This window comes from Talpa europaea (genome assembly GCF_964194135.1).
Source record: "Talpa europaea genome assembly, chromosome: 13".
Lineage (NCBI taxonomy): Eukaryota > Metazoa > Chordata > Mammalia > Eulipotyphla > Talpidae > Talpa > Talpa europaea.
Genome location: NC_140080.1, coordinates 1,247,665 through 1,271,057, shown reverse-complemented (window position 1 = coordinate 1,271,057; position 23,393 = coordinate 1,247,665). Strand labels below are relative to the sequence as shown.

Here is a 23,393-nt window from a genome sequence, read left to right as displayed (position 1 = left end):
AAAACAATGACTTGAGAAAGGAAAATGCGATCTTGGTGTCATAGCAAACATAATTTTGACCTTGGTAAGTCCCAGGGGTCCCTGGACCGCACTTTGAGAACCACTGTGCAGAAGGTCTGGCATCAGTCAGACCGTGGGGGCAGGCCATCCTGCACGCAGAGCGGGGCTGACTCTGCAGGATGACCTCTGTCCTGTGGCGGCTGCCCCAGCCCTGTGGTGGAGCGGCGGCCTGCCCAGCCCCACGCCCGGGGCGGAGTGGGAGACCCTTGCTTCTCAGCAAGGCCAAGGGGGCTGCTGTTCTCCTCAGGGAGGGTTGCCTCCTGCCATGGGACCTGGGGCCACCTCCTGGAGGCAGGTCAGGGGCCGGGAGTCCAGAGCGAGCCTCTCCGCAGACACCAACTCAGCTTCCAGGGCCTGCGGGCCTGTGGGAACGGACAGTGAGATGGGGCAGGGTTCAGAGCCTGGTCTGGAGCTGTGGTCAAGACTTTGAAAGTGCATTGTAGCTGCTCAGATTTAAAGTTCCAGGCTGTCTTCAGTGTCTTTGGAGGAACCTAGAAAAAGTTTTTTTTTTTTAATTATTTAAAAATAATTCAACTTTTTTTTTTCCTGATTCATACAGGAATACATGTACATTGTTTAAAACATTGGTAACAAACAGAAACAGAATGGAAAAAATTAAAATGATTCTGATTCCCTAGAGGCAAATAAACACTGCTAACATTTGGTGCCTTTATCTCCAGATTTTATTTAACATCCTTTATAGCAGTGTGGTTTTCTATATTGTTTTGTAACAATCTTTTCTTCCTTAACAACATATCATAAAACAAGGCATCTCTCTCCTTTAAATAATGTATTAAGGGGGGCCTCCCCGGTGGCGCAGCTGTTGAGCGCTGGGTTGCGAAGCTGCCGGCGACCTCTGCGGCGCCGGTTCAATCCCCGGCTGCTCCCCGGCCACCGGAGGAGGGTCCCACATGGCGCGCAGACCTCTCCTGCCGCCCGCTGCTCCCCTCAGCAGTGTCCTTCGGTCCTTCTGCCTGCTCTGCTCCCAGCTCTGGTGAATTCTCTCACCCTCCCACGCCTCTGACTGTACCCAGTGCATGTATAAACAAAACAAAAACAAACAAGCAAACAAATAAAGAAAAACATGCCTCTATTAAAAAAAAAATCTTAAAAAAAAATAAATAAAATAAAAAAAAATGCCTCTATTTAAAAAAAAAAATAAATAATGTATTAAGGAAGGAGCTTTGTCCTCGTACGGGTTTGAGAGTGAATGTGAGTGTGGATCCATGTGCATGTGTGCGTGTGTGCTTCATGGGCGGACGCCCCAACACCAAGATGCTTCAGTTGGACGTGTGAGCAGACCAAAGGGAAAGATGGGAAAATGAATCTTGGGGAAGCAGAACTGGGATTTCTTAGTTAACGACCTAACACCTTTGAAACCTAGAGATTGTCTTTCTAGAATGTTCTTTGCTCACACCTTGGTGCGTTCTGGTGTTACTCAAACAATAATGAGTAAATTCTGGAGAGGAAATCAGAGGGAAAGCATTCAAAGAAGCGTGGTAGAGGGTGATTCAGCCAGGACGTGTGTTGGGCAACTTTGAGGCGCTGGGAAGTGGAGGTGGAGCCAAGATCCCTGTAACCATCGGGCGGTTGCATGTGTGCCAAGCCTGGAGGTGTCCTTACACCCCGGGCTGCAGCACTCACACCCCCAGCGCAGTCAGCCCTGCAGGCATCAGAGAGTCAGCAATGGCTTCCCAGTTGCCACGCAGCCTCTCAAATATTTAAATGTCTATACTGCTCCCTTGGGATCTTTGGCCTGGTTTCAGATTTGAAACATGTTTATGTCTGTGTTGCTTTCTCTTAACTGCTTTTGCTCTTTCACAGTTTTGTTGCAGCCACTACTTAACCAGGTCTTGCAGTTAGTTTTGGAAAATACCGTGTAGACAGATGAGGGTTCCATTCATTCATCCCACAGGTATTTACGAAGCCCTCCTCTGTGCCAGGCACACAGAATCATTGGCGTCTTTAGTAATTAGTGCTGAGGCAGATAGAAGCTCAAGGATTCCAGGGGTTCTTTGCCGTTAAATAACCCTTTGGGGTCTCCACCACTTCCTCCTTTTCATGCACTCCTAACACACTTTCCGCCAGTCTCCCGGTGTGGTTCCGTGATAGCAGTTTGGTGGGTGGTTGGCAAATGGCTTCTCTGAGCTGTTTACTGAGAGTGCTGGAGGCGGCACCCAGACCTCCATGCCTGATGACCCATCCGCAGATGTTTGTTTCTGATGGCAGAATCAACCCAGGGGGCCACAGAATTTTATTAGAGATGTGACAGTTTTGCTAGTTCCAGGATGCAGGGGAAGCCAGTTAGGGCTGATCACAAGGGCAGGACAGTGGGGAGAGGGGACAGAGGGTGGGTAGGTTTTAATTCCACTTAGTCCCAGGTTTTTGGTTGCAAAATGGAGGGGGTCGGATTACTTGGGGGGCCTGGTAAGGGTTTCACAGCTTTCAGCTTAGCTGCACACAATGGAAAACCCCAGAAGGTAGCTGCACTTGTTGCTGAAAAGCAGCTGCGGTGTTAGAGGGCATTCGGTGGGGCCTTCCCAGCCCCGCACCCACCCCGGCCCTCCCCTAGGGCTCTGTGGGCAGCCCAATTACTTGACAGCCCAGACGGCTGACTGGACTCGACGTGTGGTTCTGATCTTGACTGTGGCGGGGTCTAAACACTTTGTGAGGTGCGAGCCTGCCTTCACCTGCGCGGAAGCGTAGCAGCTCCACTTCCTCGGAGCCCCAGCCCTTGGCCGGGCCGGCTCTGCCACACTGGGCGGCACGTGAACGCGCCACATTTGCCCCTGATGTGGTGGGAGGCTGGGCGAGTGGGTGCAGGCCAGGGGGTCCCATTGCTCTGTAGTGTTTAATGGGGGCCATTTGGCAGGAACCAAGGGGAGGAAGAGACCGTGTTGAGGAGGACGGGAGAGGGAAAGCTCACCTCTTCCGCTCTGGGCTGCGGAGGCAACATCCTTCACTAGCTTTATGGATGTCTTTAATTACTTGACACATCACAGGGTTCATTTCTAAGTCATAGTAACGTAGCTTTAATTACCTTGAGTCTGAAGGGAACCCATTGGCTCAGTACCTGAGGTGCCAGGGGCAGAGCTGGCTGCATGGGGATCTGTGATGGTGCCACCATCTGCCTTTCTCCGCTTACCACGCCCTTCTTCCACTGAGCCAAGACCCTCTGTCCTAGCGAGGCAAGGCCTCTTCAGGAGGTCTGTACCCCACGCTCCTCGCAGCAGTATCCCCAGAGTGGATGAAGTTGTGATGTATGCTCTCTGTGGAATTCTATGTAGTCTTAAAAAAGAGGAAGTCTCACATTTGCAACGACATGGATGGAACTGGAGGAGGTGGTGCTGAGGGAAGTAAGTCGGAAGGAGAAAGATGAATACTGATGGCAGCCCTCATCTGCAGACTATAGAAAAGCAAGGCAAAGGAACAGGAAAGCAAAACTCAGATTGCGAGAACAGATTGGTGCGGGCTGGGGAGAAGGGAGCTGTGGGGGTGAAGCAGGCGAAGGGGTCAGTGGCTGGTGGTGGATGGACCCAGTCTCCGGTTGGATCCTGATGTTGTGTATCCGCGTGCTGATTCGTGACGCTGTACACCTGAAATGCATATAATGTCATAGAACGAAGTTAATTCAGTAAAAATTTGAAAAAGAAAGAAAAAGGCTTCTCCAGCTATAAAAGAGAGCGGACAGGTGTGGGTCACACGATCTCTGGGGTGCCTATCAGCGTCCCGGAGGGGGCCAAGCCGACTTCCTGGGTTCTTGCACGTGGGGAAGGGCCCCGGTCATGGGAGGAACAGGCCCTGTGGCCGCCGTCCTGGGTGGGTGATTCCCGGGGGCTGGGCTTGTCTTGCTTCCTCTTGCTTGCTGGCTCCTCTCCAGCTCTTGCACCAATTGCACATGAACCCCCAGAGACCCCCTCGCCTTGCTGTGGGGGCTCCTCCCTCCCGTTCCTTACCCCACTTTTACCTTTCTCATCTGGCCTCCCCTGGCTCTGCCACTTCAAATGTCCAAGCCCAAGCTTGCCACCACCCTCCCAAGTGTGTCTTGTCCCGGTGCCCCGGCCCCACCAGCGGTCCCCTCCCAGCTTCCGCTGGGTCCTCGCCTGGCTGCCCGCGTGTCATCGTCCCTCCCGGGAAAGCCATGTTGTCACGCTCCACCTCTGGCATCACAGCCATTTAGGGGAGGCGCCGCGCTTGCTCCCACTGCTCTCCCTTCCTCGCTGCCGTCCTCCGTCCTCCCCGTCACACCCAGACCTTTATGGCTCAGAAGAATTTGTGGAATGAAGAAAAGGCCTTTGCCGGGCAATGATGCTTGATGTTGCCAAAGGCAACAAGAGCCTGACCGCAGCTGAGAGTGAGGCGGACAGACTGCATTCAGGGGTGATTACGCGGGGGCCTCAGTATGAATTCTGAACACAGTGGTCCCCCTTTGGGGGAGGGTACCCCGGGACCCCGAGAGATTGCCGGAAACCACAGCCTGGTTGCTCCGCACACACCCACGTTGAAGGTTAATTTGTAAAGCGAGCACAATCAGGGAGTCACAGCGGTGACTCAGCCTGAGCTAGAGCCGCCATGCCAGCGCGCTGCAGCAGTGCGGTGTGCACTCCTCGCCCTCGCCACATCCTGTTGCCCGGGGTGGGACTGCCCTCGATGGTGGAACCAAGGCCCCAGCGGGGGGACTGTGGATGAGGAAACCTCCGCGTGGGGGATGCGGCTGTGAGCAAGGAGCAGGCTGGGGGCCGAGGGCCTTCGGCGACCCAGGCCTCGCCGGGCTCTGGCTGCGGCAGCCCAGGCCATCCGGTGCCTGCCTGGGACGAGGACCACTCGAGAGCTGCTGGCTGCTGAGGGGACGGGATTCCTACTAGTGGGCCTCGCGGGGTTCTGGTGGAAACGGGGCTGTGCTGGCCCTGCAGGACCCAGGCAGGGCCAACTGGCATCCACTCAGCAGAGTCTGCATCCTTGCCCAGGTTGTGCGGCCTCACATGTTGCCTAACCCCTGGCAGGGGCGCACACCTCAGCTGTGCCACACACAGAAGGAGGAACCTCCTTCCCTTTGGCCCTCCTTGCACCAGCCTCAGCATTCCAACAAAGAGAGGCTGGGAAAGAAGCACAAAAGCCCTGGGGTCAGCGGGGCGCTGGCGAGGGAGCGGGCAGGAAGGAGGCAGGGGCTGTGGCTGCGAGGATTCTGGGTGTACCCCTGTCTGGGTGTACCCCCGTCTCCTGATGGTCCGCGTCTCAGCCCCTCCTGCGCTTTAGGAAGTAGTCATCAGACCCGTAAGGTCACCCTGAATGGGCTCACCGTCCCAGCTGGCAAGTAGGATTTAAGTCAAAGTCTAGAAAACCCCCGCTGGGAAGTCGCCTCCCCCACCCCACTTGAGGCCACAGCAAACCTGAGGACGGCGCGGAAGGCCGGCGGTCAGAACACACAGCTGCCGGCGGAAACGCCCCGGCCTTTATCTGGACGCTCCATTCATCTCAGCACCCGCTGTTTTCAGAGGGGCCCTTGCTGGACCCAGCGCTGCGGCCAGGGCTGCGATGTTTGTTTTGGAGGCGGAGGGGTGTGTGGAGGACGTGGGGCCTTCCTCCAGGCCTGTTCTCCCCTCACTGTCCAGCCGGCAGCTCATCCTGTTTGCTCTGCTCAGGATACCCGCCACCTCCCTCCACCTCGGCTCTTTGTTTCGGGCTCAGCTTTTAAAATTCAAAGTGTAATAAGATGGAAACTGCGGAAAGCAGCCCGGGCTGCCCAGTGCGACTGTTTGCAGCTCTCAGTGGGCCGAGCCTGCCGGGTCCGCTGTGTCCTGCCGCCAGCCTTCTCTCCGCTTCCTCCTGTCGCAGGCCAGCTGGGGCTCTGCCCCCTGGCCTCCGCCTCATGCTTTTGGGAGACCGGCACTGGCCCTGGCAGAGTGTCCTCAGCCGTGAGCCTCCTGGAGCTCCGACCCCAGGGCCACACACACCCTAGGCCCCGCACCTCCTGCCACTGCAGTCCCTGCCCCTCGCCCGCTGCTCTGTCGCTGACCCTGATGTCCAGCACATTGAGGGCAGCGCAGCTTGGGCCTCCTTAAGGGCAGCTACTTCCCAGCCCTGGAGTGCGGTTCACAGTGAAAGTGGGTGTTAGGCGGTGACCCAGCAGAGGTGTGTGACATGGGGACCAGCGGGGCGAGGCAGGCTTCACAGGCGGGCCTGACCCTGCAACGTGCCGGCCTCATGCGTGGACCGCGCTGTCCCCTCTTCCGCACAGACTGCTGACCGCAGCATGGCCAGTGTGTTTCCTGACCCCGTGGCCTGCAACTTGAGTCCCAAAGAACTGCTTAATAATCACCAGGTTGCAGGATGCTAATTCTGGGAAGACTTTGGAAGTTATCTCTCAGCAGCTCCCCCTTTCCTCCGTCTGGTATGTGGAGGAATGTGAAGTGCAAGTGGGCGGAGACTTCCCAGCAGGGAAATGGCTCCCTGTGTTCCTGCTGCTGCCCCCCCCCCCCCAGTCAGCCCTGTGGCCCAGCAGGGGCAGCCCTGCTCCCCAGAAGGTCACCACACCCCCTTCCCCCTCGCCTCTTAAGCTGTTTCCCCCTCCACGAGTTCATTTCCCTTCTTGGGGGCCACAGGCAGGCCACTGGCCTGCACCAAGTGCTGCGCCCTTCTGGAGAGGAGGGGGTGCAGGGGATGGTCAGGAACCCAAATACAGCACAGGTCGAGTGAGGAGCAGCTTTAGGCACATGGAGTTGTGGGAAAAAAACAGGTCAAGACATCCGTCTGCTGTAAGGGAATCCCTGTCTTAGTTCTTGACACCTGCACGGTCATGGATGATGCTGTCTCATCTCTACCATCTGTGGGGTCTCCTCCTAACAGAATCTTCCCTTTCAGGTTTCCCTGTTTCTGTGAAGGGAATCACAGCCCCTAGCTGTGGGCAATCCCAATGTCAGCCTTAGGGCCTCAGCGCACTTCACAGGCATCGGAAGTCGGGGCCACCCAGAGAGGGCTGCTGGGGCCTGCTCACTCCTCTGGAGGCAGGAGGCGGGTCCATTGGCAGCTGGTGGTGTCTGGTGAGGGCTTTCTTCTGAAATTGCAGAGGGCAGTTAGCACCACCCCCTCTCCACAGCAGGGAGGGGATAGAGCTGGGAGAGGGGGAGCAAGCAGGCCCGCCTCCTTGACCCAGTCTAGCTCCATCCCCCCAAAGCCACATCTCCAAATGCCATCACACTGGGGGTCAGGCGTTGACTTAGAGATCACACAGTTCAGTCCTTAGCTCAGAGCTGAGACCTTGGTGAGGTTTAAACATTGACAGAAGTAGCCGAGGCCTCTTCTCTCTTGTCCTTCTTCAAGACAGGCCCTCCTGGTAATGTTTGTGTGGGTGGGTCCTGTTCACATTTTGCAACTGTTACCACATGTGTTAATACTAGCAGTCCATTTAATTTCCTTTACACTCTTCTTTAGACTGCAAGGATGTGGAAGGTAGTTTACAGGTAAAATGTACCCAAGAGCAAAATGCTACCTTTTTTTTTTTTTTTAAAGATTTATTTATGCATACAAGAGCTGGGGTATAGGCCAGAGAGATGTGGGGTATGAGAGGATTCACCAGGGACTGAGTGGGGAGCAGAACAGGCAGATTGACTGAAAACACCGCGGAGGGGAGCAGCGGGTGAGTCAGGAGAGGTCTGCTGCGCCCTGTGGGTTGCTTGCTTCCTGGCCTCAGCTGGGGATCAAACTCATGCGGCAGAGGTTAAGGATTGCTTCATAGTGCGGTGTTTAACCCCTTGGGGGCCACCAGGGAGGCCCACAAAATGCTACCTTTGAAGTTATTTTTGAAAAGATTTTTTTGTAGACGCTAGTCCTCATTAGTAGTTAATGAGTTTCTAAAGAGCTCAGCACTATTTACGAAACTTTAAATAATATGGAAAATTCATTGAAAACAATACTTACTTTAGCACATAACCATTCGGGCTAAAGACAGGTCTTAAAACAACACTTATGTATTATTGCAATATGTTGAAATATTATTCCTCTCTAGAAGGATGGATGAACCCATTAACCATGAAAGGGTAAAGGAACCTTACAGGTGTTTATCTACAAAAAATGCTACAGAGACCCACTCAAATAGTCCACACAAAATAGTCATTCAAACCAAAGAAAGACAGAAAGGGACTTGAGATTATATTGTAGAATCATCTTAAAGCCTTCTGTTTGGATGCTATCGGTCTACCTTCAGTAATTAAAATCTTTGGAAAATTGCTAAACCGGGTCAGCTTTCTGGCTGCTGTGGCCAGATTGCTGGTGAAGAAAGACTTTTTATGATTTTTCAGCTTTGCAGGATTAGAGGTGTGAGAACTGTTTCACAGTCCTGGGGCTTCCTCTATTTCTGAAGTGGCCTTGTACAAAGAGTTGGTGCTTGGTGTCCAGATGAAGTGCTGTGTTTCTTTATGGTTTCTTTGCTGGCCTGCTGTTCTCTGCAAACACACATGCAATTACTTGCCTTCTTCCATTCCAGTGTTTATCTGCTGAAGAGATCTTTTCCCTCCACGGCTTCCCCAACGACACCGAGATCACCAGCTCTGACTTCCCTGCCATCTGTCCAGCCGTCTTACAGCAGCTGAACTTCCACCCTTGCCAGGACCGACCCACATACAAAACAAAACCAAGCGTCTCAGAAGGTATGCTGGGAGCTTTTCCTCCCCTTTGTCTGAAAAACCTGTGGGCTCGTCTAAAAGGAGGCTGGCCTGCTTTCCTCCTTGATCTACATTTAATCCCTTTCGGAAAAATAGTTCTATTCCGCAAGCATTTAGAAAAAGCATACTTAGAATTCAGGTAAGCCTCCTAAGTTTAGTTTTTCTATCTGTGGAGTCAAAAATACTCTTGCTACTGCTTCAAAACTTTATAAAACTCAGCTCTTGATTTTCAGCAATATTGTTTCAGGCTGTGCCTCATACGTTCCACATGAACTATTTGGCACATAGTTAGTCTGTTGATTTCCATTACCTTGTGCTTGTCATGTTGTTACAAATTTTATTTAATAAATACAATATCAACTATTTTAAAATAAGGTACAGGTTTGTCTGTAATTGCCAGTAGAAAGATGAGAGAACTGATATGCTTCTAGATTAAATCTGAAGGGACTGAGTTAGCACTGCTTCCGTTTGTGTACATGGAAGAGCTGGGGACTGTTTTAAGTGCTGCCATAGAGACTGCATTTTCAAGGAATAGTTTACTGTAAAGAAATTCTTGAATATGAGACAGCAAGAACGTGTTTGTTGTGCAGTTTGTACACTTACTCGTGTGGAAAACTTTCTTCAAGAGATGACCCGATTGGCTGGGGTCCTCCGGCCAGCAACGTGCATTTCCTTGGCTGACCTCGCCTAACCCTCATCGTTAACCTGTCCACATGGGTGTTTTTATTCTCTCTTTTAATATGTTTATTCACTCAATGTATGTTTCTTGAGTGACACACCAAGCGCTGTCCCGTGCTCTGGGAATTCAGTGAGAACAGGAAGATCCCTGCCCTCTCTGGGCTTGCGATATATCGATATCGTGGGGAGGAGAGAACAAACACTCACACGAGCAAGGAGCAGGCCTTCAGGGTGAGACACGCTGTGAAGAAAGTTAAGTGCTGTGATTTTGGGGGAGGGGCCAGCGGCCTTTCAGATGAGATGGCCTTTGAACAGTGGGGAAGGGGAGCCTGCTGAGATCTGGGCAGAATCTTACCGGTGGAGGAAGAGCAGCATCTGGAGGAAGAGCAGCGTCTGGGAAGGAGTGAGCATTTGTGGGGAGTAGCAGAGCCTGCTGTGAGGCGGAGGTGGAGAGGCCTGGAGGTGCTCGGCGCAGGTCCCAGTGTGAGGACAGGCGCTGTGGGACCACAGGAGGGGTCTGTGGATTTGTTTCCATTTGTGGTTGGATGGGGCTTACCTGCCAGGGCTTGGGGCTCATGATGATGGGGATTTGGACAAAGGTAGACGTGGACTACCCCTCAGGCAGCCGCAGACACACATCCAGAGCACAGGGCAAGACCCAGGGCGAAGACCCAGGCCGGATCTGCCGGCCCATGGTGGCGTGTGAAGCTTCTGGTCTGAGTGAGCTGGGCTGACATGAGTGTGGAGTCTGGTGATGCAGCCCACACAGCACAGCATGCTTCTGCACACGTCCACTTTGCTGCTGCTGGCCCTCGGAGGGTGAGCATGTGGTGGACATGGGGATGCCCGCAGGTCGGGGCAGGCTAAAAGGCCGTGCCAGGAGACGCCCCGTGGGTGCCGTGGACATCTGGGGTGGGTGTTTTGGATATAAGGTGGGAACGGGTCCCTGAGGTGACTTTGTGGGAATGGTCAGGGGTCTGCAGACGTTAAGGCCGTGGTCAGTGCAGCTGACCATTTCCTGTCAGCAGCAGCTCTTGTTCCTGCCCTCCCTGCCTGCCCATGTGGGTGCCCAGCAGGCTTCCCGGCCCCTGATGGCTGCAGCTGCAGTTTCAGCCTCACCTGGCTCTGTAAGCACTCGCCGGGTTGTTGGTTTGTCGGTTGCATGTCTTGCGCTGGAGAGGTGTGTGCACCTGTGTGGTGAGGGCTGGTGTCCTTGAGGGTGCTGAGCCCAGCCTTGGTCTGCCCTCCATCACTTCTGCTGGAGCAGTGCGGCCTGGGGCTGAAAAAGTGGGTCCTGAGCCAAACTGTGGGGGGGGGAGGTGAACCCTGCTCTGGTCCTGGGGCTGCACATGCTCCGGTTCCCATCGGTTCTGGAGGCCATGGCGGAAAAGCGTGTGCGCTCTATGCTCCCAGCGTGCTCCCAGGCCTGCAGCCGTGTGCCCCAGGGCACCAAACATGCACCCACACACATGCCACATGCCTTCACATGTGTGCCCGCTCCCCAGGCACACGTGCATCTGGGTGCTCACACCTTCAGTGGCAACACTCACACACAACTGCTTGCTCATGTGCACAGGCCTGCACTCACACTGCGTGTCTAGGCACTCAGTGCATGCACATGTGGCATGCACTCTTAGATGTGCTCACACGAGTGCCCATTACACACCCCACGGTTCTCACACGTGCAGTCCCGTAGGTGCTCCTGCATGTGACGTGAAGCAGGGTCTACTGGGGTTGGGCGAATCAGGCCAGTCTCTTAGGGGCGCCTGGCATGCGGCGCTCAACCAGCGTCAGGTGTTTGGTGCCAGTGCCCCTGGGAATGTGACCAATATGCACGTGTCCTCTGGGCATTTGAGGAGTGGCAGTCAGAGGCCCCCTCCTCCACTCTGTCCTTCTGGCTCTGTGTAGGGCCCATGGCACAGCCACAGGTACCCACCCAGGCCAGTCTGCAATCTCCCCTCACTGGACCCGACCTTCCTGACCCCACATGTGTTTCCCTTGCACTGTTCTGTTGTTTTTATTTATTTTTTAAAAGATTTATTTTTATTTATACAAGAACCGGGGTACAGGCCATGGTTGAGAGAGGGTGAGAGGATTCACCTGAGACAGAGCAGGGAGCAGAACAGGCAGACAGACCCAAAGCACTGCTGAACGGCGCAGCGGGCGAGACAGGAGAGGTCTGCTGCCCCATGTGGGATTCTCCCTGGCCGGCCTGCAGAGGCTGTGGACAGCTTCCCAGCACTGCACTCAACCCACTGCGCCACCGGGGAGGCCCCTTATTTTTTAAAAAAATTTAAAATTTTTAAATTTTTTTTAAAGGTTTATTTATTTATGTATACAAGAGCTGGGGGGTACAGGCCAGAGGTGCAGGGGGCTAAGAGGATTTACCAGAGACAGAGTGGGGAACAGAACAGGCAGATCAACCGAGGTACACTGCTGAGGGGAGCAGTGGGCGAGTCAGGGGAGGTCTGCTGCGTCATGTAGATTGCTCCCTGGCCGGCCGGGGATCAAACTCCTGCTCCAGAGGCTGGGGATTGCTTCATAGTGCTGTTCTTAACCCCTTGCACCACCAGGGAGGCTCCCGTTCTGTTGTTTTTAAAGCAGTTCCTCTGGGACAGTCAGGCCCCGGGATAAGCCATTAGCTGCGGTGCTCAGGACATGTGTGTTCATTCCTTCTCTGAAGCCCCTGTTGGGGCACAGAGGTGGGTGACACCCAGGCCTCTGGCCCCAGGGCCCCCACTGTGAGGCTGCCTCCCTGGTCGGGGCTGTGCTGTGTGGGGCTCCTCCCCTTGGATCACCCACTCAGTGCTCGCTGCAAGGGGCCCAGCTCTTGTCCCAGGGGCCCTAGGGTGGGAGCGGGCCGAGGTGCTGCCCTGGAGCCGCCTGCAGTGGACTGATTATGACTGGCCCTGAGGTCACCTTGGGGCTACCCACTCCACCCTCCCCAGCCCGGCGCCCATACCTCTTCCTTGAAACTCACGCCCCCTGATTCCTTGGAAAGGCTGCTGTTGAGCTCGCCATGCACTGTCAGGGAAAGAGATGGCTTGGAGCCTCTGGCCTCAGATTGTTATCGCCATTCTAGAAGTTTCCAAGCTCCCTGCAAGCAGTGAAATCTCCCTCCCAGCCCGGTGGTGATTCAAGACTGCTGGAAATGGGGGTGGTGTCACCGTCAATGTGCTCCATCTCTGGTCTCAGTTTTTCATATCATTTTCATTGAGAAGAACTGGTTGATTTTAATAGATGCCTGTTTCAAGCATTTAAGTTTAAAGATAAATTTGTTTCCAGTGTAACATACAGGCTTCATTTGGCGCCTTTTGCTAACTAATTTCCACTCTTCTCTGACCCACAGTTTGGGGATATGGATTCCTGTCAGTGACAGTTATTAATCTGGCGTCTCTCCTCGGCTTGCTTTTGACTCCGCTGATAAAGAAGTCTTATTTCCCTAAGATTTTGACCTATTTTGTCGGGCTGGCTATCGGGACGCTGTTTTCAAATGCTATTTTCCAGCTGATTCCAGAGGTAAGGATGTTGGCTTCTTGTTTCTGCAAACAATTGTTGGAAGTGCCTTAGCACCTGTGCATTGGGAGTCTCCACCGTGTCCTAGAGTTTATGGTCAGGTCCCTAGTGGTGTTTTTTTTTTTTTTTTAAGATGTATTTATTTTTACAAGCACTGGGGTACAGGCTAGAGGCGCGGGACGGTGAGAGGATTCACCAGAGACAGAGCAGGGAACAGAACAGGCAGACTGACTGAAATACACTGCTGAGGGGAGCAGCAGATGAGACAGGAGAGGTCTGCTGCGCCATGTGGGAATCACCCTGGCTGGCCGGGAATGGAACCGGTGCTGCAGAGGCTGCGGACAGCTTCACAGTGCGTCACTCAACCCACTGTGCCACCAGGGAGCCCAACCTAGTGTTTTTGATAAAGACGCTGAAGCCCTGCAAGCTGAGCTTGTCTTGCGGGGGGGTGGGGGGGCTGTCGACATCAAGAAAATCAGTCCTTTGATGCCGTGGGCTTTAAAACTTCAGTCCTGCATTTGGCATTTTAATTTTTTTGCACACTTTTTATATATTCATTTTTTCCCACCAAGTGCATGAGGTGTCAAATCGACTGAGGATAGACTCTAAAGTCCCTGGTCTATTTGCAGCAGTTACAGAAGAGGAGAAAGGAGGGCTTGGTCAACAAACTGATTATTTTTTTATTTCATCATGGAAAAAATCAATTGAGGGCCAATAAGTAGCAGCTTGTTCTTCCCTTTGATAAAATGTAAAATTGAGCTGACATTGACTGCAGCGTACTACTAGCCAGTGTGTGGCTGGTTTCACGTCTGTGCTGCGGAAGGAAGGAGAATAGTGAGGGGAAAGGAAGGTGAGGGACAAGGAGGCAGGAGGCAGGAGGGGGGCTCGGAGGGGGCCCGAGAAACTTGTCCATGCACGGGCCATATTTCCTCCCCCTCGCACCACAGATGTCAGGGGCCAGTTTAAAAATCCCGTTTGTGATATTGAACATGTAATAAGCAATCAATATGAAATACTTCTATATGTGTATATCAGCTCATTGGACTTAATGGATCAAATGAAATAAAAATAGTATTATGTATAGACTGGAGTTCCCACATTTATGAATTCGCAGCTTCCTACTTTTTTTTGAAGCTGTAGTAATATACAGCAAATACCTCTCAGGGAAATAAGAAATGTCCTCCGTAGGGTTTCGGATGTTCCTTTACCTTTCTGTGATAATTAAAGGATATGGATGTGGTCAGAAGATTACGTGAGCGCTGAAGAACCTGTCTTGTGATTGAACCTCGAGTTGCCATAGACATTTTCAAAACTCTTTCCCTTTAGTTACTGAGGATTGTTTGCATAGGCTGTCGGGCACGTGCAGTAGGTGTGGGTGCCCTTTGCTCTGGCACAGGTGGGCTCAGAGAAGGCACGAGTGACCACATGGCTGGGAGACCTCATGCGAGAACCCGGCACCCTCCTACAGGGCTCGCACACGGCGGGCACACGGCTCCCTGGCTCCTCACTCCTCTCGTCTCCTTAGGCTGGTGCCTGCTGTCTGCTAAGAAGACCTTGACTCTCTGTAGTTTAAGCTCCAGCTCTTGTTTCCTGCTCACCACCGTGCGTGTCTGACATCTTAAGTCTTGTCTTCTTTGTCCAGGGCCCAGCCCTCGGCTTGCTCATCTTCTCAGGCCTTATCGGGAGCTGCTGGCTCAAGAGGCCCCAACTCATGAACACAGTTGTCCAGGTGGTCTGCATATCAGCTTTAAAAATTTGACTCTGGCTGTGATGGACAAACAGCTCACTTTTAGAGGAAGTGGATATCTCGTTTCTCTTTGTTGCCTGAATCTGATATGATCTTCTACCTGTGGGGGTCAGGGCTGCTTCCAAAATTTACCCCTTCAGGCCAGTATGGCTGACAGCTGTAAGCGGAGAAGCTGTAAGGCATTTGGGGACTTTATTTCCTGTGGCTACAGGGCCTCTCATGCCACCTCTCAGGGTGACTCAAATCTCAGGGTTTTTGTTTTGTGATATTGGCAGGTAAATTCTCAATATCACCTGGATATGATGGTTGGCACTGACCTTTGGTGAAGATTACATACTGAAGAATTTGGTCTTATTTTCTAGAAATCAAGTTAAAGGACTTTATTTTACATGCATTGCTTTCTCCCCTCTCCCCCCCACCTCAGGCATTTGGATTCAATCCCAAAGTCGACAACTATGTAGAGAAGGCCGTGGCTGTGTTTGGTGGATTTTACGTACTTTTCTTTGTTGAAAGAATTCTTAAGATGTTGCTAAAGACCTATGGTCAGGTAAGTGGACTTTATTTAGGAAGTCTGACGTCTTGTTTGGAATGTTCTCTTCACAGGAAAGTAAAGGAGGGGACTTTGGGTTCTGTGAGCAGCCAAGTTATTAAACTTGTGAGTGTGGGGAAAGAAAGGACTCGCCATAGTGATAAAAACATGAGAAATTGATTCATATTACAGAATTGGGAGTAAGTACTGACAATTTAATGCTGAATAACAGATGTGGGAAATTTGCATTCCATTCATACTCATCAAAAGGAGAGGGTCTACATACCCCAAGACGAAAAACAAAAGAAAAACAGAATTAACGGACTATAACTGATGAGCATGTACTTAAATGGAGAGACATTTTCCAAATGTAAAAAGAGGACAGTGTATGCAGGATGGACAGAACATTTTTATCTGATGAATGAGAAATACTGACCTCTCTGTGGGAGGCCTTCGTTCTCCTCCTCACCTCTGCCTTCTATCGTTTTCCATGTAGAATGATCATTCCCACTTTGGAAACAATGACTTTGGTCCTCCCCAAGAAAAACCTCATCAGCCCAAAGCATTGCCGGCCATCAACGGAGTGACGTGCTACGCCAACCCCGCTGTCACGGAGCCCAACGGACACATCCACTTTGATAACATCAGCGTGGTGTCTCTCCAGGTACAGGCCGCGCCGCGCGCTCCACACCAGGCCTGGGGACCCAGTCAGGCTGCGCATTTCAGGGTGTCAGCCTCTTTTCTGTGTGGAGTGAGTGGGAGAGAAGTCTCGGCTCTTTCCACCTGCTGCCTCGTGTCTGCTCCAAACTAGGGAGCCAGTCAGGTAACTGGCCACTAGATCTGAGGCTTCACTCTTCTCTGAGATTGTTTAACTCTATGAGTCACTTAGATTACACAATAATCTGGAGCCAAATAAGAAAGCATTTTTTTTATTTTGCAACACTTCCAAGACCCAAATGTACTGAGTAGTCCTGAAACTGCAACAAGAAAGAAGGAGCTGTCAGCTATTAATGTCAAGTTATGGGGTACACGTGGTTGATGTGGGATACATGTGGCCACTTCCCTTTTGGCATGACCATTACTCCTTCTTTTCTTGGTGATCTTGGAAGCAAGGATCCAATAGAGAAAGCCTAGTGCTGATTTTTTTTTTAAGATTTATTATAGAAGAACCGGGGTACAGGCCAGATGCGCGGGAGGGTGAGAGGATTCACCAGAGATGGAGTGGGGAACAGAACAGGCAGACTGACGAAATACACTGCTGAGGGGAGCAGTGGGCGAGACAGGAGAGGTCTTCTGTGCCATGTGGGACCCTTGCTGGCCGGCCGGGATTGAACCGGTGCTGCAGAGTCTGCGGACAGCTTTACAGCACTGCGCTCAACTGCCTGCGCCACCAGGGGAGGCCCCCTAGTGCTGATTTCTTATGGGTATTATTTTCTGGTGATTTTGGTTGAAGATGTTGTCTCCAATGAAGAAAGACTTGAATGAATTTAGTAATACATGGGTTGATTTTTTTCTGTCTTCTCTATATATTATCAAGACATTGAAAACAGTAGAATTTAACAACTGCTAGACAGGCCCAGATGCTGCTTTCAGAGACAGTAGGGACGTAGAACGTGATAGTGATTTTAATGATAACATTAAAATATTTTCTAATTTTGATGTGATGAAAAGCAACCTAACCTCAGTGACCCCACTACAGTGATTGAACGTGGCATGTAAGATTTCTGGTTCATTTCTGAGTCCCAAGGATGGGCTTAAAAACGTTGAGGCTGCCTGTTGGTGCTGCTTCAACATGGTGAAGTCTTCCCACATGGACAGTAATGGACATACGTAAGCGCCAGTTAAGAAAAGCAGTCTAGGTGGCCATCACTATCCGCAGGACACAGGCATGGCACCACCTAGGCCATAGCTGTGTGGTTCTTGATTTCCCTGGAGTGGATGCAGGAAGAGCAAAAGAAACAGCCTTCGCACAAAGAGCAAGCCTTGGGGTGTCTTCACCCCTGGCAGCAGTGGCTCATCACAGACCCCTTAGATGTACAGTAATGTTCACGTGCTGTTGCCTTTGTGGTGTTTTGTCTGTGCTCACTCATATAGAGACCATGGCTTTACGAAATTTTCTAATAATTGTGTTGCCATGGAAGCACACTTATGACAGGAGTGAAGATAATTTATTTAACAGTTTGTTAGCTTGATATTGGATCTTTTAAAAATTTAGACCTCCTTGCCCCAGAACCAGCAAAGGTCAGGCTTTGCAGTCCTGTGAGGGCACCCCAGGTGTCTGGGGGGCCGTGGGGTGATGGAGGGAGGACAGGCAGGCAGTGACAAGGGAGGCACAGGCTCCATTTCTGCACCTGTTCTGCTGCTGCCACTAGGTCCCGTCCTCTCCTCCCTCGCACGCGCCAGGCTGGCTTCTCTCTGGCCTGGTGGGCCACGTGGGACGTCCTTCCACTACCCTGCAGCGCCCAGCCCCGCCTGGCTGTTTGCACCGCCGGGCTCTGCGTGCTGTGCCCCGCGCAGCCACTAGAGGACGCGCGGGCGCTCCCCGCGCCTCCCGGTGGCTAGAGCCCCCTGTGTGCCTTGGGACCTAGGGGATGCGCCCCACTCGCCGTCCTGCAAAAGAAAAGCTCCACCCAGCCAATTTTAGAAGTTCACTATTGTGAATTTCATGTTTCAACGGGCCCAGTGAAGTACAGTTCGCCTGCAAAGTGGTGATGTTAGTGAGACCTACTTGTCAGTAACTGGTAAGTTAGACGCTGTAAGATGGCAGGTGGCAGGTCCCAGTTCCCAGGGTGATGTACAGACGGCACTTCCCAGGTGCTCGCAGCACCCGCTCTCCCTTCCCTCCTGGAGCTCTGGCGGGGCACTCGGCCAGTGCTCAGCATGGCCTTGGTCCTTTCTAGTGGGTGGCTGGGGTTCCTCCATCCTTGCCTGGAGGTAGGGTGTACCCCTCCTGCCCGGTGCAGGGGGCACACGGGACACCTTTGGGGCAGGCACAGATGCGGCAGAAGCAGATGGGGTGTGGTAGAGGCCAGGGGCGCTGGCCGGGAAGGGCGTGGCCCGAACGGGGGCTAGGGTTGGGGTGTGCAGGTGACAGGCCAGCCAGGCTTTCTGAGAAGATGGCACGGAACCCACCCTGACGCATGGGGGCTCACTGGGTTAATAAGACTGGGCGAAACACTAACCTAGTAACAGAGGGTACTTCTAATTACTCTTTTTAAGCAGTTGTCCATTCTAATTCTGGAAAATGAAGTGTCCCAGGATGCAGTAGTTCTTAATTATCCCCCAGGAAGCTGTTTGTTTGATAAGGCCCATTAATTTCTGCAACAGAAGAACTTACCGACCTGCCAGATTTCATGAATAGTTGTCTCTGCTATATAGAGATCCTCAGAGAAAACAGGTGCCCCAGTGGGAAGCACGATGGCTGGTGCCCGGTGCTGTCACCACGCTCGATTCCTGTGAGATGTAGAAACGTCACTTAGGGATGAGCCGAGACTGTTCAGTGACCAGCGGGGTCACAGATAGCAAATTTGACAAGCTCCTCTCCCAGGCCACGCACAGGACAACATGGCTCCAGTTGGGCCGGATCCTGACAGCTGGCACAAGTGAAGTCTGGGTATAAACTGCCGTGAGTTGAGGGCCACCCACAAGGTGGCATCTGTTAGTTGTGACCATGGCTGTCATCGCTGATGCATCGCTCTGACGTTTTGCCTCTAGAGAGGGCTGGAGAGGGTCTCGGCAGCGTCTGTATACAAAGACTGGCTTTGAAACTTTGTAGGCAAGATGGCACCCACTGTTCCATCGTTATCTAGAGAGACCCCACCCAGGTCGCTATGTGCAGCTGAGACGCTGCATCACTCTCAGCCTGAGTGTGGCAGGTTCGTCTGCTCTGCCACACCGGCACGCGCCGTGAGCCTGGGAAGTGTGTTTATCTCAATACGTTCTACACTAAATTGCTTTCACTAATCAAGCAGGACTTATCCCTATCTAGAAGAGTTAGGGAGGTTTTACTCAATTAGGCTTGATGTCAAGTTAGTTTCTCCCCCATTAGAGTAATGAAGAATTGCTGTGTTGCTCTACCACGCACGCTGACGGGTAAAAAAATGAGAAAGAATGCCGACACATTTTTCTTTTGAAAAATGAGGAAAAAAGATCAAGAGTTTCAAATAAATTATTCTGAGCATTAGAATGAGTTGCTTAAATCTGTTATGTAGAGTAGAAACCCAAGTTGCAAACTAGGATAAGCAAAGCAAACAGTTCAATACACATTCGCTCTCTATGTGATGGTGACTCTCCAAGGCTGCATGATGACGGGGTCCCTGTCGTGGGGGTTGGGATGTTGGGCCTCTTTTTGTCGTCTGGCCTCTGTACCTGCTCGTTTGGTCACGTTATGTGGTGCTTTGTTCCTTACATGCTCCGCCCTGCAGCTTGGGGGTCCTGGATCAAGGCCCGGTGAGTAGTTGTCACTGAGCGGGTTGCATGATGGGGCCGATTCTGGGGTAACAAATGATATCCATGTCCGGGGAGAAGCATTTGGGCTGCAAAATTTATTCCACATTCTGTTGTTCCATGTTATATTCATTCTGCATATTTCAAAAAAAGGATCCAGAATCTCGAAGCCGATAAAGACACAGCGAAGTGTGGTCTTTCCAGAGTGCTTTATTAGTCTGACACCTGCGGTGTGTGGTGGGTGTTAGCAGCCTGGCCCGCCCTGCCTCCTCCCCACCTCTCCCTCCCTTGTCCCCCGCCCACCTGCACACAGCCATCTTTCTCTCTGTTCCTATCCATCCAGTTTTATGTCTGAGGCAAATGGCTAACCACAAAGAACATTTTCACAATTGTTAGTGCCTCACAGATAATCCCAGTGAATAAAACAGTCATTGGTGTTGGAAGACTAAGTGAAGTGTTCACTGCTAGTAAATGTGCCCCTGGGTTAGCGTGAGGGGAGTGAGATTGGGTCTCACCACATGCCTGCTTTTAGGGAGGGAACCCTTTCTGAGCCCCTTTCTGAGGGTCTCCTTCCAGTTAAGTCAGCGACTCCTTGTTTCTCTCAGTTAAGAGGCGACTTTCTCTGCCTTTCCACTCTGTTCGCCGTGTTCAGTGGCTCGGTTTACTCAGATGTGCCCTAAGTTTTGAGTCCTTATTGGTAGGAAGGAGAGCACTCAGTGTGTGTGCTCAGTGATTTTTAAAGAGCTTGGGATATTACTGGTATTATTTCTTTTTTTAAAAGATTTATTTATTTATGCATACAAGAACTGGGGTACAGGCCAGAGGTGTGGTGAGGAGGGGGTGAGAGGATTCACCAGAGACAGAGTGGGGAGCAGAACAGGCAGACTGACGAAATCCACTGCTGAGGGGAGCAGCAGGCGAGTCAGGAGAAGTCTGCTGCGCCATGTGGGTAGCTCCCTGGGCTGGGATCGAACTCGTGCTGCGGATTGCTTCATAGGTTGCATCTTAACCCCTTGCGCCACCAGGGAGGTCCTAGTTCATTCTTTTATTATTAGGCTCTTAAGTACATGTTGGAAAAACTGGGCAAGGGATCATCACGTATGCTTTTCTAGCCTGCAAAGCAAATAACTGAATCTAGAGATTGTTTTATATTTGGAAAGTAATATTGCAAAAGCCTTTACTGAAAAGGTCTCCCTATTGCGGAAATTGGCTGAGTTTTCCCTGGATTCTTGGTAGTTTTTGTGACTGATCAAATTTTCAGTCATGCAACTTTTATAGTAAAATAGTCATGGCCTCTCTGTCCTCAGTCTCCTCGTCTGTGGAGTGGGGATGATAACCATGGGGTGGGTCGTAAGGATGAAATGGTTTCGGGAAATGCACTCCACAAGGGCGTGCGCTTCCCACTGCTCATCTGGGCCCCGCGCCTGCACCTCTGTCTTTGATGCTTAGCTCCCCACATGAAGCCATTTTTCTGTCTGGCCAGCAAATCCTCAGGGTCGCCAGGGGGTCCGGGTCCCTTGCGTCCTGTGCGGTTAGGTGGCTCTGCATTCAGAACTGCTGGCACACGGCCCCTCCTGGAGACCCGGCTTATTTCCAAATCACTTGTCTCCCCTGGCAGCTGCCTACCTCCCAGCACCCGAGGTCCTCACTGCCTGTTCTGCCACTGACACCTGGGTCTGCACTTCCTCCTCCTGTTGCCTACGCTCTTGCCTCGCATCCCCTCCCGGGGAATAGTCTGGTCCTCAGGCTGCCTGGCCACACCATATCCCTTGGCAGGGCTGGCTCATTGCTGAGGGCCTGGGGGCTCCTCCACATGCTGAGCTTATCATGTGGAAGGGTGGGCTCCTCCTCTGCCACAGCCCAGCCCCTGGCTGCCTCCCTGCTGTTTGGGGCCTGGAGGCCCAGCATTGTGGGGATGCCTATGTTTGGGGGACGCTTTTCAGGAATGCAGCAATGCGTTTCTCCAGCTTTAAAACTTGCCAACTTCCTAGTGCCTTTCTCCTCTGCATCTTCTGAGTAACATGAAACTTGCAGGCTGCTCATTTCAGAGGTTTTCTGTAAAAAATAGGTTTTCTGTAAAAAATGACATTGGGCCACTGGGATGGATGGGGCTGTGGCGCTGTCCTCACCTGGGGGGGTGGTGGGCCACCCGGCGGAGTGGTGTGAACCCCACTGGGGCCACGGTGAGCCCCTCCTCAGTGCAGGCTTCACAGCCTGTTGTCAAAATGGCAGCACATGTCTTAAAAATACCTCAGATTTCTCCTGAAAATTATTTTTTCCCCAAGACATTGTTCCCAAACCAAAAATAAGAGACAGTTATTTCACCAAAGACCCAAACAATTTTACTGACATTCCACAAAAGGGATAGAGGGAAATTAAATGGCTTTCAAGGTTTCTGGAAATTATTGCTTTCCTGTTAATGGCTTTTTTCATTAGCAGAGAGAATTTTGGAAACAGTCGTGAGATTTTCCTGAAACCAAATGATTAGAGACTAAGTGCCTTTGAATTATTTGTTTCTGTGCGTTAAAGATAAAATTAGTCTCCCCTTCCTCATACGCAGCTGCCAGTGAGCTGGAAGGACTCAGAGCTCGAGAAGGAATGAGGAGGCCCCGCTGTGGAGCTCACGGAGGTCATGAACAGATGGTCAGGAGAGCGTGTGCAGGGCCTGCTCCCGGGGCCTTCCTGTCTAGTCCGTCCTTCTGGTAACTTCCACTGAAATAGACCTAAAAGTCTGCAGTGCCATGTGGATGAGCATTCCTCAAATGAGCATGAAGATTTGAATCTCTTCATTCGCATGATTTTGTAGGGTTTTCTGGGTCAAGGGAATAGGGAACCATTTTCAGAGATCACCTAAGGCTGCTTATGGGAAGAAGGCCCTACTCCGTTCCATTAACTTATTTGTCTGGTCTTTAGTTAATATCTATGCTGTCTTGGTTAGTGTCTGTCTGTCTGTCTGTCTACTTATCTATCTGTTATTGAGGTGATGTCAGGATCCCCCATCAGGTCTCGATTTTTGTGGTTTTACATTAGGTCTTGAAGTTGGACAGCATCTGTCCGCAGCCCTGCTCTTCTCTTCCACTCATGTGCTGGCAGTTCTGTTTTGCTCTCCGCATGAACTTTAGTATCACAAATTAGCCACAAAATAATTGCTGGATTTTGGTGTCAAATGCACCGAATCTATAGTGTAAGCTGTGAAGAACCCCCATCCGACAATACTGAGTCTTCTGGTCCACTAACGTGGAATATTTCTCCATTTGTTTAGATTTTTGTTTTATTTCAGCAGTTTTGTACTTTTTCTTATGTAGCTCTTTTACATGTTTTGTTATATTTCCCCTGAGCACTTAGTTTTAGGGGTGCCAATGGTAAATGGTATAAAATTATCATTTTAATTTTCAGTGCCACCTTCACTGCTGGTGCAGAGGAAAGCAGTTGACTTCTATGTGCTAACCCTTTGTCCCGCAGTCTTTGATGATTGCCTCTTAGTCCAGCTTCATGACTGATTCTGTTGGGGTTTCTACAGACAGTCTTGTCCTCTGCCAATAAAGATGATTTTAGTTCTTCCTTCCCAGTGAGAAGATATCTTTTTTTAAATTATTTTTTTATTAATTTTTTTAAAATTTTTTACATCATTGTTCATTTTTAAACAATATTTGCTCCCCCCACCCCCAGGTGCAGTCCCCAGAGAGTTTCCTTCCCCAGTGCACCCGTGCGCCACCACCTCGGTCCCCTGTGCTCCTCCCTCCCTCCCTCGGACCCC

At 51.5% G+C, this 23,393-nt stretch overlaps 1 protein-coding gene across 1 annotated transcript in view; it reads left to right on the top strand.

Annotated features, from left to right (window-relative positions):
- SLC39A8 (solute carrier family 39 member 8) overlaps positions 1-23,393 on the top strand; it is a gene marked incomplete at both ends in the record, with an annotated part of 42,512 nt that overhangs the window by 11,227 nt on the left and 7,892 nt on the right. The window contains 4 exons of the mRNA XM_084251979.1: positions 8,543-8,705; positions 12,748-12,917; positions 15,086-15,208; positions 15,687-15,854. Of these exons, the coding sequence (XP_084108105.1) occupies positions 8,543-8,705; positions 12,748-12,917; positions 15,086-15,208; positions 15,687-15,854 (624 nt within the window). The remainder of the gene's footprint in view (positions 1-8,542; positions 8,706-12,747; positions 12,918-15,085; positions 15,209-15,686; positions 15,855-23,393) is intronic.